Here is a 15,913-nt window from a genome sequence, read left to right as displayed (position 1 = left end):
AGAGGGGCACAATCATTAAAAATTAAAAATAAGACAAGGTAAATTATGAATCTATTTAAATTTTTGGTATAAAAACATAGCGTTAAGAAGCAGGTCACTGTGGTTTATCTATTGTTCATGAAATACAATCTTTTGATTGATTGATTGATTGATTGATTTGAATGGGTTATTTTCAGAATAATACTTTTCAACTGGATGTGTACTTTCTTCCTGATTACTGTCGTGCAGTGGGTGGGTGGCGATGATTTTTCAAAACTCAAGTAGCCATCTGCTTTTGAGACTGTATCATCAGGCAAGTTGGAATGGTGGTCGGTACCATCAAATATTGGAGACTGGTGTTAGAACGCCTGTCTTTCACAACCCAAACCAAAAGCTGGGTATCAAATTTGGATTTCTTTTTTTGGCACCAACCAAATTACTTTCATACTATTGAATATCAAAAGAGGCCTTGTCATTTAATACCAAAACTTAGTTAATCTCTGCTTTGAGTGGAAAAATGCCAAAATGCTGAGACAAAATGAAAGCGCTGTAACAAAGTTAAACTGCATTTTGGTTAATTGGGTTTACATTTTTTGGAATGTGAAACTGTTTTAAGTGTGGGAAAATGTAATAGGGCTAAAAGCTTGAACCAGAGATTTATATCATAATACAATATTCTTCCTTAATGAAAAAAGCTTTCTCCCCATTGAACCCGTGCTGATGTTTAGGAGTGAGCATTTCACGTTCACTTGAAGAAAGGAGAAACAAACAAACTGGCGTTGTACTTGCACAAACAAATTAGTGTATTTTTATTTTGCAGTTTGAGGCAAACAGACCTCTTTTCCTGACTTAATGTGGATAACAGGGCAGAAGGAAATGCCTCTTCCTTATTTTCTCTCCTTCCTGCTACCCTCCTCGTGGAGTCTCAGAGGTCAAGCAGGTAGACTTTCCAGATGCAGCCCTCTCATTCACCTTTATATTCTCACATTGCGGTGTGTTTGCTGTTAGACCTCTGCTGCCCCACTAGCTGCTGGGCCCCTCCGAACTGGAAGTGGAGCCAAGAAACTGTCTGGCCAGCCTGTGTAAACTATGTGTTTACAGGAGGGCTGGGGTCACGCTGGGCATGCTCAGCTATGTCTCACCTGCTGCAGATGATAAAAGGTCTGATGTTCGTGTAGACAGGCAGCTGTAGCGGTGCCAAATCCTACTTGAAAAATATAGAGTTTCATTTGTCCTTACAGAACAGTGCTTGGCTTGACTATGCTGGGCCGAGGAATGTTTCTCCTGGCAGCTCGGTGCGAGATATCTACTTATCATTCAGCATAAATCCGCAGTGGATTTGTAAATATTTTAAAGGTTAAGCTCAAGCAGGCAGCCCAAAGTGAAAGGGACGAGTAGCTGTTGAGCAAGCGCCATCTCTGCCCTCCTCTCTGTTTTCTCTTAGCCTACCGCGTGCTCAAACATTTATAGACTTTACTACGTGTTCATGCATTTGTATGTGTTTCCCCTGCTGTCTGTTGACTATGCTGCATCCATAGAACAACATGGTTTGTTTGATCAGAACGCAGGTGCTGCTGTTAGAGGAGTTCAACATTTTGTTGCATAAAAGTTGCATATTTGTCAGTTCAATGGATGACAGTAAGACACTGTAGTTTGTTGCATTGCTTTCTTTTCTTTTCCCATTCTTCTTGCTACTTTTCACTTCTCCTCAAGAGTGTGAGCATGTGTGTGTGTGTGTGGGGGGGGGGGGGGGTGACATTCCATGCTCTAAATAACATTATTGACATTTGAATTGGATGTGGATCACAGTAATTATCCAGTCTCCCTGCTTCCTGGCTCGTATTCACACCAGTGCAGTCACAGCTCAAGCCCAGGAAGCAGGCAGAGAAATGTGTCCCAAGTGACATCCAACTCAATCCCATTGTCACAAAGTCTTGGCAAGGCAGCGACATGTGCACCTAAAAAAATGACATTGAGATATCAGAACCCATGAATAGAGGCATGAATAAAACAGCTTATTGTAGTACCTTACCTATGGACACAGCAATGTAGTAGGAATATGTGAAGAATGCTTGTGGATGTCTTTAAGGCTCAATGACCATGAATCATTGCACTCATATGTTTGCTCATGCTTATCCTCCAAGAAATCTCCATGGCTATGCTCTGGCAATGACAGCATGGTCATGAAATAATGGCAAGTCTAGATAACATCAGACACTTTGTCTGCTGTATCTTACATTTTCCTCTGGAGAACTTCAATAGATAATCTTTATTTTACGTTACACCAGCATATCGTGCTCTGATATCGGCAATGCGTATCGCTTGAATTTACTCACCCATTTGTATTCTGTGGAAAGAATATCTCATAATTTCAGCTGTTCAGATGCAAAAAAAAATTAGATATTTCATACTCTCAGTCTCAACATTTGGGAAGATATGCATAATTGCTTTCATGCAGAGAAATGGATTGATGCCACTCTTCCACACCATGGAGAGCTGCTCAAAGGGTTAGTTCACCAAAAAATGAAATCGCTTATTATCCTTTCACTCTTGTGGCAGGTTGTTTTTTTTTTTATCCCACAAAACACTACCAAACAACAAATACTGCTTTAATCTCCATATCAAATGAAAATGTGTATATGTATATATATATATTTATATATACACACACACATTTGTGTATGCGTTTGTGTGTGTGTTAAAACCTTAAAATGCCTCAATACAGTTTGTCCAAATTGTTTTGAAAAATTCCCTGATGCCGTGTTTTTGCCCTCAATTTTCTGAGCCAGTCACGCCATCGACCTCAAGCTACTTTTTGGGTGAACTATTCCTTTGAAGTCAAACTGAAACACATATAGACTTCATCGGAAGTGGAGCCAAGAAACTGCTCGGCCACCCAGTGGGAGTAGCTCCAGATTATGATTCGAGCATTTTACTGACCACCGCTTCAGCAGCTACATGAAGCACAAGAAGACCTTCAACTCTGACAGATACCCCCATCCCGTCAGTGTGTTCTGTTGGGGGCCTCAGGTCATGGTTTGTAACCGCATGCTGTCCCACGTTTCATCATCCATTCATCGTCGTCTTCCGCTTATTCCTTACTGGTAAGGGTCGCCGGGGGGCTGGAGCCTATCCCAGCATCTACGGGTGAGAGGCGGGTTTCACCCTGGACAGGTCACCAGTCCATCACAGGACCAACACATAAAGACAGACAATCATTCACAGTAACACCTACGGTCAATTTAGAGTATCAATCAGCCTCGTCCCCAAATTGCATGTCTTTGGACGGTGGAAGGAAGCTGGAGCACCAGAGAGAACCCACACAGGAACAGGGAGAACATGCAGACTCCACACAGAAAGATCCCGCGCCCGGGCCGGGACTCGAACCCGGAACCTTCTTGCTGTGAGGCGACGGTGCTGACCACTGCACCACCGTGCAGCCCACTTTTCATCATTCCAATTAAAAATCTTCCTCTCGTTATTTCCAACCTTTACCAGTATAGGGAATACGAATGGACTATCAGTATCGGCAAGCCCGCACTGATCCAATATCACATCATTTATTAGCCCTGAAACAGGATCCTGTTATTTTCGAGTTAGCAAAGTTAGCTCTAAAACAAGAAGTCAATTCTTCTCCGCTATAAAGCAGTACCCTACGCATGAAGTTGAGCTGTGACTCCACTAGTAGCTCATAGTGTTTTGGAGCAACAAAGAAGAATTGATTATGTTATTAGTTGGACAGAGGTTGAAAAATATTTTACATGGTAAAATCCAACCAACAGAATGGTGACTGTGAAACTAGACGATAAAACAAAGTTCTAATGCTTCATTTGATCACGTTCTACAAACCTGAGTCAGTTCATTTATTAAATATCACATCCCATTCATACTCATTAGTACTTGTTAAACAAATCATATGTTTCCATATTTTCTTCTTAACACAGTAGCAGTTCAGTGCTTGGTATTGGCAGATATACATTAAGAATCAGTATCAGGAAGGTTACATTTTGTCGGAGTGTCTCTTGGAGGTACATCCCTATTCAGCAGTTAGACATTCTTTAAACCCCATTTTAGCTTGACTTTAAACGTGTAGTTTCCGGTCTTTGACTCAGTTGCATGAAAGTTAGCATTTTTTTCACATTACACGAAATGCACGTGTTAATTTTACAAGCATTCATTGGGGAAGAATTCCGGGATATGCACAACTGTCCTTGTTGATAAAACAGTTGTCACCATTTGACTCTATATTCCAGACTGAATGATGTTGTCCTGTTTCAGGGCTGAGCAGTGCCGGTGTAAATAGACACCGCTCTCTGCTTTCAAAGTCAGTATCATTTTTCCTTGATGTGGAGTGAGAGTTGTGTCCCTGAGGCAAGGCTATCCAGAGGAAGAGAGCGATACAATCAAGAGACAGCGCTCGGCCTTTACTGACATGGCTTCAATGGCCGCGCAGGAGTGAGGGATGAGCAGGAGAAAGAGGGAGGAGGGAAAAATGAAGAGTGAGGACATTGTAATTCTGATTATAGTAGGAATACTTGCACAATAGTTTCCTCTTTGGTCCAACTTGTCTTGCGCACCCATCTGGGAGACGGAGGATGGAGAGGGATGAGAGAAAGACAGGATGCGAGCAATAAAAACTGGAGGAAATTGAGGTCTTTTCAGCAGACGAGTGTGCTTCTGGGCTCCATGTTAGAACAGTTAATGACTGGTGCATATGTGAGCCATGCAGCTGTGGAGTCAGAATTCAGCCAGCCAGCTGAGGAAGAGGAGCGGCGGATGAGAAGGGAATGGAGAGGAGAAAAGAAAGTATTAAGCCGTGGACACAAGCGGAGAGAGAGAACAGCTCTACATGAGGGAGGGAGGGATAGAGGAGGTGAGATGGAGGACTTGAAGGAAATAAACAGAGACAGGCGTCCAGGGGGAATAGAGAGAGAAGTAGAAAAAGACAAGTTAGCTAGAAAGTTTCCATTCTTCTCATCCTCTCTCACCTTGCTGAAGCAGGAGCGAGGGGCTACGGTCCAAAACATTACACTCAACTGCTTATCTGGAAGGCATTTACTGTTGTCAATAAAAACAAAGAGCAGGCAGCGTTCATAAAAGTAAATAAATAACTAAAATCTCAGCCAGTCTTTTCACCTACTCTTCCTTGGTTTTTGGCTTTATACCCCGGCCGCCCCGTCTGTGCGGCCTCTTTCTGGCCCATGTTCCATCACAGGATTTAAGCCTTAAAGAGCCTCTTTTCTCTCCTGTAAGAGCTTTAAAGCAGAATGTGTGCAGGGAAGCAATTTTTGGGAAGGATCAGAGTTGGGACAGAAATAGGTGCTCACCAGAATCTGGAGTGGAGGTTCCAGGAAGAAGACTTTGACCTTGAAGTGTCCCCGTTCCTTGTTGGCCTCACAAAACACCCAAAGTCATGTCCACAGGGGTGTTTTGTGAGGCAAGGACACCCTTTGATTGTGGCTCGCAAATGATTTTGGCAATACGAGTGATACGCCTCTGTGGGAGTTATACAGGAGATGAGAAAAACACATGGAGAGATTTTAGACCCAAAACAACAAATACTATCAAATTCCTGTTAGCATGAAATCATCATCTTGCACATCTGGTTCTTGCATTTCTCAGTTAAATCAGCTCCTGAACAACTTCATCTCATGATTCTGCTAAAAATGCAGCTGACCTCTAAGCCTCCTTCTTTCTGTTCTTGCAGGCAGACCCGTGAGCAGGAGACCCCCCCGGACTTCTTCTACTTTTCTGACTTTGAGAGGCACAACGCTGAGATCGCTGCCTTTCACCTGGACAGGTACGTGAAGAAAAACCCTAACATAGCATTGATTTTGATATGTGCTCACCATTTGTCTGTTGTTGGGTTTTGTTTTGTTTTTGTTTTGTTTTTTTTGTATTTGTGTATGATCACCAATACTGACCTTTCTATGTTCATTGAATGTTCACCAAATTTGCACTGTAAGGTCAGAGGGCTAATTTCCTATGCATATAATGAACTTTATTAAATAAAATTAAACATTATCATACATGACCATGTACAGTAAATGATATTAAAATGAAATAGTAAAATAAACAAGGCGGAGGTGCCGGAGTGCTCTCTGCTGGACACACTAGGTTACACGTTTGTTTTTGTTTTTTTAAATCACCTAAAGGATTGTTTTCTTCATTTTATGAGCTGTAAAAAGAAAATCTTTAATATCGGCGCATATCGAAAAACATATGCAACAGTACGATTGGTGATAATGGCTCATACATATCGGCCAACTGATATATTGGACAGGCCCCATTTTGAATCGAATTTTCAGCATGTTGAGGCTTTTTAAACATTACGTCCTGCTTGTTCCTGGTTCATTTTGAGGGGATCTAAGACTCCCATCATAAACATATGTATATGTCTATAGCAAAATTTGAAGACCAGATCTTATTCATAATGCATCAGTAGCCTATCTGACATGAATAAATTGGGGATCCAACTTTGATTAATGTCTGAGGGATTAGAGACTGTGTATTTTGGACAATAATCATCTACTGTGACAAAACATCATGTAATATTTTACCTAAGAAATGACCTCCCCCAAGAAATCTGTCACTACTCATCCATAATAAATCGCACAGATATGGCACCAATACTTTGATGATTCTCCATCCATCCATCCATCCATTTTCTTTCACTTATCATGTTAAGGGTCGCGGGGAAGCTGGAGCCTATCCCAACGGCTTTCTGGCGAGAGGCAAGGTTCACCCTGGTCGGGTCGCCAGTCCACCACAGGGCCAACACATAGAGACAAACAACCATTCACACTCACAGTCACACCTACAGTCAATTTAGAGTATCAATCAGCCTCGTCCCCTCTTGATGTCTTTGGACTGTGGGAGGAAGCTGGAGTACCAGAGAGAACCCACACCACACCCTCTTCAACCGCAATTTTAGATCTAGCTAAAATTTGAACAGCCTCAGTCGTCACAATCAAAGGACCATTTTTGAATCATTATTTCTCTGATTTTTGGCCACTTTAACCAGTCATCAAATTTCAGGGTAAAAGAACATTTTTCGAGTGTTTTTACTGTTGTCAAATTTGACTTGAACAGTAGAAATGAATGTTACCTGGCATGGAAGGGCACCAAATTTTGTCTTCTGCATACATAATAACATCTTTACACAGGTCAAATAAATGCAGAGCAGCAGTGAGCATTTTACAGGTGCAACAAGCCTCCACAGGTAAATCTTCAGCACTAACTTAGTTGGATACCTAAATGATACAACAAATCCAAGAAACACAAGAAAGCGATCAAAGCACAACATTTTTAGGAAATTACGAGGGAAGCAGAGTATTTTTTTTGTAGCTTGTCAATTCTATCACTCATTTAGGCAGATAGCTGCTTGTAATGATTTATCAATGTCGATATTATCTGCATCAAAAGAAGTTTATATAACATTTACATTTCATGTGACTGAAAAAATAATATTTTTGTCACAGAACATCTGGAAAAGCACATACATAAAACATTTCGGATCAGTTTGGAACAAAACTGCACTGATAACTGATATATTGTAAAAAAAAAATTACTATTATTAATACTGAAGATGCGCTGATGTAATCGTGCATCCCTGGAAGTCTTATTCGATTTTGCAGTTCACGATAATCCACTTGTATGTCAAATGTCTTTTTCAGTTACAGTATTTGTGAGTATTTGCTGGAAGTTGTTTCAGGAGATAATTAGGTGCACTGGAGGGTTAACATCCTCAGAATAAAGTGAATTGAAATAATGGTGTGTGAAAGTATTAAAATTAACCTAAAAGCTGAAGAAGGGGTTACAGTGGCACTGCGTAACAGAATGACACTGTAGAATGACTAAACATTAATTAAGGTGGACTAATATTAGAAACAATTATTAACACATCATGCTATAGTCTAAAAAAAATGACCAATAAAATAAACACCTCTTTCAGACCGATCTGCTAAAAGTTGAATAAACTTATTGCCTGAGATCAGATCAGGCTGATCCAGAAGCAGCTCTGTTCCTGCAAATATTTTGATCTTATTTAGGGGGAGAAAAGTGAATCTATTCCAGCTCCTTTGTCCCAAGATATCTCTTTCAGATGCTTGAGGGACAATGTCCTGCAGGTTTTTGTTCCTCCCCAATTGCTAATCCCCCCTCCTCGTGTCAGCTCATTAACTGCCTGGCTGGGAGGAACAAAAACCTGCAGAACACCAGACGTGAAGGGCACCACGGTCTTCTACTGTAGAGCTTTAGGATATGTATTTATATCCCATAGTTCACAGGAAGACAAGCATATTGATGTGTTGCTAATGGAGATAGCCTGATTGTGTTTGTAAAATGTCAAATAAATTAAGATAAAATGAAGAATAACTGACTTCAGGTTGTTAGGATAAGGTAAGGACCCTTCAAGCATAGCGATCCAGTTTCTCTTCCACACACTCCAGTTTTACTCTGCACTTATTTGTACATTTGCTCTTCTCTCTCTTTCACTGCCTCTGTCCCTTAGAAACACATGTTTTTTTCCTTAAAAAAATAAATAAAGATTGTGTTGTGTGATCCGGTAAAGGCTTTGAGCTCCGAGAGGCCATGAGTCATAGAGAATGAATGCTGCCCTCCCACAGCTAGCATCTGACTGAACAATGACTGCAGCCTCCTTACTTAGCTAACCACCACGCTCTCTGACTTCACTGCCTTTACAAGGCTAACACTTTATGACCGGCCTGCCCGCTCGCCCTCCCGCCAGCCCGCCGCTGCACAGACTTTAATGAAAAGAGAAAACCTCGTGAGGCTTTCTGATCGAGGGGACAACCAATGAGTTTCAGCGGCAGCCAGGACTATGTTCCAATCAGCACAGCTGCTGTGTTGCAGTGTGAATGCTGGTGTTTCTCCACACTGACACAAGATGGAACCGAGGTCACACACATGTCCACTCGCATTCGTGTGTGCGCACACACACACGTAATGGGGCCACATAGGGTATCAGTGTTGAATGGGTTCTTCCTTCAGGCGCAGTGACACAGCTCAGCAGCAATTGCATTAGCAGCAGCTTTCTTCAACAGTCTGCTACACATCTGTTCCTCCTCCATGCACACATGAAAACATGCTCACACACTCCCAGCATATGTGTGGGTTAAGAGGAAGAGGAGGAAACCAAAGGCATGAAAGGCCCTGTGCCCATTCTAAATATAAGTCAGGCAGGGTTTGCCAAAAGCAGCGCTTTGTTTTTTTCCTTATTTTGTCTGTTCTAAATTAGAGCCTGGCTACATAGCCACCACCACCGCCGCCGCCGCCACTGCCGCTGCTGGTGCAGAGTTGAGATACACTGCCTCCCAGGGGACCCACAGCCACACATAGGCTGTTTTTAGAGCTCACATACTGCCACTGGGGGCGGTGGGCTTGGAGGTAGTGTGGCCGTCTAGCAAGGGTCGCTGGTTTGATCCTCACTTTCCCCAGTGACCATGTCCAAGTATCCTTGAGTTAGATACTGAGCCCCTAATTGATCCTGATGGCCCTGCGATGGACTGGCAACCCATGCAGGGTGAACCCTGCTTCTCACCCAATGTCATTTGGGATAGGCTCCAGCCCTCCCCCACGACCCTTCACGGATAAGCGGTATAGTAAATGGATGGATGATGGAAAATGGATGGAAAATGGATGGATGAATGATACTACCGCTGTACTATATGCTGTGCTGCCATAAGCATCATTTATTATGTGACCGGATTTAAATGAGAGCAAGCAGTCTGCAGCTATTCAAAGATACAATGTGACCTCAAAATATTAAACTTCCAAATTATGAGAGCTGCTGGCATCTTGTACATTTTACAGCTGGGATTTGATGATCAGTTCCGCCCTGAATATACAGTGACGCAAGTTTAAATTGGCCACCGTGGGAAGAAGGTGTATTATTGGTGGAGGAAAGGAAGGAAATAAGTGATAAGGAAGGAAATTGAAGGCAGTTCTCACTGTTCCCTTCAGCATGGCAGCAGGCCCAGGCCCAGCAGGCCAAGCGGTGCTGCGTCCATCTGTCTGTTTGACTGCAAGAAACAAAGTGACATAACGGTGTGTGTGTGTGTCCGTCTCTCCCTGCCCACCACCACCACACTACTCAGTGGCATCATTTGTATGATCAGTTAACGAGGTCTTTTTTTTTTTAATGTTTTGCTCTCTCTCTCTCTACACCTGGTTCTCTCTCTAGTTCGCTCTCGCTCTCCATCTCTATCTTTAATCTCTCTTCCTGCATCTCTGCCCTCAGGCCCGGGCCATTAGCTGTTGTCAGAGGTATCAATTTTTAAAGAGACTGTGCCGAGGTTGTATTGACAATATAGGCCACACATGCATAAAATAAGGAGACGGCACGCAAACGGAAAGATAGACATCTTTAAGAGAAGCTCTCCTTCTTTTGCCTTTCTTCGTATGGCCACATTTCCAGTTAAATGGTGCAAACTAAAGGCACAGAACCACAACTGTCTCAAAACGTATATAAATACAGTTTCCCAGAATGGATCAGGAACTGATCTTGAAGGGTTTTTATATCAGGATGCTGTGTGGAAGTTAAAATGCATCTGATGCACACACACACACACACACACACACACACACAAAAAACCACTGGGAGGTTTACCACCATGTGGTGTACCAATCAGATCATGACTTATACCACAGTGCCCCCTGTTGGAATTGTCTTGCAATTACAACAGATTAGCTTTTCCAAACTGCAATAGTTTTGAACTTTAAAAACTGCAAGATTTTATTTTCTCTTACTTTGGAATTAACCAACCCCATTTGACTCCATCAATATGTGCTCCCTTCCTGCAGGATTCTGGACTTCCGTCGTGTCCCCCCAGTGGCTGGCAGGCTTGTCAACATGACGAAGGAGATCCGAGACGTCACCCGAGACAAAAAGCTCTGGAGAACGTTCTTCATATCGCCAGGTAAATGTTGTCAGAGATACATTTAGAGCGAAAACATCAACATAGATGCATTAATATTTTGCTGCTCACCCAGAATTGATCATTTGGATCTGTGAGGTGGTCTCAGTATACAAAGCCAAGCCAAAAAAGCAAAGTCTTACGTGGGCATAATACACAGGAAAGGCAGTGCTGTCGTCTGAATTAATGAGGACATTCATTTGCTTGGTAGTGGTATTATCGAGGGACTTTAGCTCGCGTCAAAGCACAGCAGTTAATTAGAGATGCAACTTTCACTTTATATATTATACACATGGAAAAGTCTCACGGGATTGAAATTACTGACTATCTCAGCAATTAATACAAGTCACTGAATGCCCCCAGGTCATTTTAATCTTCTGCAAATTGGGTTTCCATTCTATGTGGTGTGAATTCCAAATGTAAAGTTTTGAACATTTGAGTCGCACAACAAAAATACACAACAGTATCTGTCCGTCTTTACATTTCAGCCAACAATGTGTGTTTCTACGGGGAGTGCTCCTACTACTGCTCCACTGAGCACGCTCTATGTGGCAAACCAGACCAGATTGAAGGATCCCTGGCTGCTTTCCTCCCAGACCTGGCCCTGGCTAAACGCAAAACCTGGAGGAACCCATGGAGACGCTCCTACCACAAACGCAAGAAGGCTGAGTAAGAGAGAACTTACACTAAACAGAAGTAGCCACTGAGGGAGTCACTGCAGGCTGAACCATTTAGCTCAAGCCATCAATGATTAATGGACGTGTATTCCTTACGGTGACCTCTGAGGTATAAGTAGCAATGAAATTACTCTGTACTTCATGAAAATCAAGTAAATACATCTCACTAAATAAACAGGGAGCTTTACATGAAGTGTTTATTCAAAGGCACGCATTATTCCTGAAAAATAACCTTGGCTTGAGATAGATGGATTTCAAATCCTGTTCTGATAAAAGAGGCAGAGCAGATGTAGACATTCTAGCACATTCAAAATGAAGACTTCATTTGCAAAAAAACATTCTTAAGATATGTAAACAGTGAATCGACAACATAGATTCTTTGAACAAAGAAAGTCCAAAACATTTTACAAAGCAAATGTCATAAACATTAAAAATGTTTCTTACTGAGTGGCTGTCTCTTTGGCAAATGTGTGTTTGTGTGGTCCGTGCAGGTGGGAGGTAGACCCGGATTACTGCGAGGAGGTCAAACAGACTCCGCCTTATGACAGTGGGACGAGACTGCTGGACATTATGGACATGACCATCTTTGACTTCCTCATGGGTGAGTTGATAAGTTTGATAAGGTTTCACAAAAGATGATCTCAAACAGAATTTTAAAACAATGCTTCACCCCCAAAAAATGGTTTTACCTTTCAATTACTCATCTAATATGTCGCGCTTTTTCTTCCGTATAACATTTTGTGACCCCGGAGTGCAAAAAGAGCCACCCGGGAAGATTTATCTTGAAGCAAATGGTGACCCACGACTACTTGATCCAGCCGTAGGCTCAGTAATCCACGAACACTTTGATTTTAGCTAAAACCAAACTAGCTATGACACACTTCCTTGACGTGGCGCTACCGTAAACAATTTTAAAATCAAAGTGTGTGTGGATTTCTTAGCATATGGCTGGAGAAAGAAGACGTGGATTACAGTAGACCATGTGCTTGAGAGTTTGGTAGCGCTGTGAAGCGCTCTGGACACAGGTTAACGTGTTTTCCTCAAATGATTCACTTTTATTTCATTGCAGGAAACATGGATCGTCATCATTATGAAACATTTGAAAAGTTTGGAAATGAAACCTTCATCATCCACTTGGACAATGGTCGGGGGTAAGAGTTGCATTCTTACTCAAGATTTTTGGATTGCCAAAGCTAAGAACTGGTTATTTTTTTATAGTATTCGCTTCAGAATGTTGGAGAAGTAATAAGGTAAGAGAATTAGGGGGGAAAAAAAATTCTTTCAGAAAAACTCAGTTCTTCATGTCCTCTGCACGAAGCAGAACTTCTTAAAATTAGAGTGAAATACGAGTGAGTAAGTTGTCTTTGAATGATAGGCGGCAAAATGTCACGGTTAAATAGTGCGTTTCAAGGAAATGTTTGTCCTATTAAAAACTGCCACAGTTGAAAATTACAGACAAATATGAATAAATTAATTAATTGGCTTCCATGTCTCCGTTTTTCTCTGCAGATTTGGAAAACACTCCCATGATGAGAAATCCATCCTGGTGCCGCTGACGCAGTGTTGCAGGTAAATCCATCGTTAGTGGTTTTAATATAGCTGGAAAAGAAGGATGTGATGGTCTCTATAAGTCCCGAAGGAAAACAACAGGAAGTCTTGATGAGACCACTTGGGTTTCTGATTGCTGGAACAATATATTGCCATAGTTACATAATCACCCTCATTGTAGGGGACATATGCAGATGTAAACGGTTGGCATGTGTAGATAGTAGTCTCTGAGCATGTGACTGTGTGCAGGGTAAGGAAGTCAACCCACTTGCGTCTGCAGCTGCTTGCTAAGGAAGAATACAAGCTGTCCTCGCTCATGGCAGAATCCCTGGTGAGGGACCGTCTCAGTCCCATCCTCATCCAGCCACACCTGGATGCCATGGACCGGCGATTGCGCCAGGTCAGCCCTTTGTGCTTATTTTACAGCATGCAGGTGTCATTTCATTGAATCTTTCAAGGTAACATTCTAAATTTTGGGAAATGTTTTTATTAAGTTTCTTTTAGAGTTCATCATGTCCTGTCTGTTGAAGATGAAGCAGCATCTAGCATAGCATAGCTTGGCATAGAATAGCATGAAGACTTAGGGAAACAGCTTGAAATGTGCCTTTTTTTTTTTTAATTAGCTTTTTGAAAAAAATCCAACCAACAACATATAATGTGCTACATGTTGCTCCAGGGAGGTGATGCTAGGCAGAGTTTGTTACCAATGCCAACTCAGGTGTGATTATGTTTTTGTGCTCAGTCGTACGAACCAAGTCTTGGTGATATCAGGCAGGTAATGATCTTGTCAATGCACTCTTAGGTAAGAAATTAGCCTTTAGCGTACCCAAATAAACAATATAATGATTACTCGACCTCTGTTGGTGACCCTAAAGAGTAGGAGCAACGGTTTCACAACTCCTCCTTTTTCCTAGGTGCTGAATGTGCTGGCGGAATGTATTGAAAAGGAGGGGTACAGTTACGTGGTGGAGGACGACCTCCAGGGGCACAGAGGGACAGATCATGCCCACACTGCCCCACGGCGGAGGTAGCTGGCTGGGGGAGCCGGCAGCTGGAGATAAGAGGACAGGACTAAATAGATCCAGTCATCCTCTTGAACCAAACTGGCATCCTGTCACTTTTAATTTCTCAGAGGGCTTGACTGCTGAACCTGCCAGAGGTCAATAGAAGCTGGAAGTGGAAGCCTGCTGGATCGGACAGGGCTTGCAAACAGCGCAATGACTTTACAGGTACTGACGCTTGAGACGCAGGTGATATCAAAGACCCCCTCATCACCTAGACTCCTTAAAATAACCAAGCCTGGCTTGTATTGGACAGTACCACTACAGCTGTCCCAAACTGACCCACTTCAACACCACCAAACCATGAAAGTCTTGCAAGAGATGCCTTTCTTTGTCTTGTTCAGGACCCTTTTTTGAATTCAGTGAATTCTGAGGGACGTATAAACAATCTCCTGACCTTCCCTCTGCTCTTCGCAAGCTGAGATGTGTGTGAATTATGTTCATTGTAGCAAGTGTTTGGAGGAGGAGGTTGACTTCCTGTTGTCTTAATTATTACAAATTATATTGTTTGGATTTGCTGCAAAAATTCATTGTGTCTTTTATTTTATTTCTGCTTAAGATGGAAATTTTTGATTGGAGTGCAGGTTAACTCCTGGATTTGTCCATTAATTTTGCCCATAAATGTTACCTGTCCTGGAGAGTATTTATTGAAAATCATATTTATTGTTTGAAATGAATAATAATACATAATCGGTAACACACCAACATCAATATTCTGTTACAGACATTGGATTTAATGTGATATCACTGAGGTATAATTCCTCATTTGTCCACAAGGGGGCGTAACAAACTTGTTAAAGTAGCTGTCGGGTTCATGTTTCTCCATATTTCACCCAGACTGATTGAAATTGGTTTACAGATATCATAAATATTGATTAGATTGAAATGAGCGCACCCGTGTTAACGTATAGCCTTTTTCTGTTTTTAATTTTGTCACTGCAACCCATCTGAGGTTTGATTTTTGGTACCAAAAGCCAAATGTGACACCCAATAGTTTTATATTATTGTTTCTTTGTAATATATTTAATGTCCAGATTTTGCTGTTGTGGAGAGATTATTTTTCAGGATGTATATTTCATTCATGAACAACAGCTGAGAGCGTAGCTGTCGCTGTCAACAATTCGGTCATTGGCTGAAAGTTAATATATATCATAGGAAAATCTAGTGCCTGTGCAATGATAGAAATACTTGAATGTCTGATATAGCAGAAAGGTTTCAGCTCCTCCTCATCATGAGTATAGATAAGATGCCGAGGTCTACATATATGTGTGTGCTGAGTCCATCAATTCCATAAGGGTTTTATACAGTCTTCAGTTTCCATAGTCCTGTGCCACTACAAGTGTGTGTGTGCGTGCGTGCGTGCGTGCGTGTGTCTATGTACGGGTGGCGAACGTTAGACAATGTGTCCTTCGGGTGCGAATGCTTCTTTTTTTATTCAACACATTGTTTCTGTGGATATTTTTTCATTTCTTTGCATCATGGTTAAAGTGCAATAAAACAAGATAAGCAGACTTTTAGAGTCCTTCGTTATTCTCAGGAAAGTTTGCTACATAGAAATCTTTATTAAGGTGATGTTTCCAATCTGACTTCCAGCCTTTAAACACGATCGATGACAATGAGTCCCTTTTTCATGAGCGCAAAAAGAGGAAGATATTGGTAAAGTACTGCTAGAGGAAGAAGCTGCGTTCATGAGTCACCTTAGAAGCAGCTA

The 15,913-nt window shown here is 41.9% G+C and overlaps 1 protein-coding gene across 1 annotated transcript in view; it reads left to right on the top strand.

Annotated features, from left to right (window-relative positions):
- Nucleotides 1–15,713, top strand: part of fam20cb (FAM20C golgi associated secretory pathway kinase b) — a 51,268-nt gene extending 35,555 nt beyond the window's left edge. The window contains exons 4-11 of the mRNA XM_086195381.1: nt 5,687–5,779; nt 10,804–10,919; nt 11,405–11,585; nt 12,085–12,194; nt 12,663–12,744; nt 13,103–13,162; nt 13,391–13,541; nt 14,056–15,713. Of these exons, the coding sequence (XP_086051507.1) occupies nt 5,687–5,779; nt 10,804–10,919; nt 11,405–11,585; nt 12,085–12,194; nt 12,663–12,744; nt 13,103–13,162; nt 13,391–13,541; nt 14,056–14,172 (910 nt within the window). The 3' untranslated portion in view covers nt 14,173–15,713. The remainder of the gene's footprint in view (nt 1–5,686; nt 5,780–10,803; nt 10,920–11,404; nt 11,586–12,084; nt 12,195–12,662; nt 12,745–13,102; nt 13,163–13,390; nt 13,542–14,055) is intronic.
- Nucleotides 15,714–15,913: the final 200 nt, after the last annotated feature.

The sequence above is a fragment of the Aulostomus chinensis genome, chromosome 23, assembly GCF_037954235.1.
Source record: "Aulostomus chinensis isolate RoL2024-O1b breed Wild chromosome 23, RoL_Achi_v1.0, whole genome shotgun sequence".
Lineage (NCBI taxonomy): Eukaryota > Metazoa > Chordata > Actinopteri > Syngnathiformes > Aulostomidae > Aulostomus > Aulostomus chinensis.
Note: the sequence above shows the minus strand (reverse complement) of the source record. Positions and strands in the feature narration are given on the sequence as shown.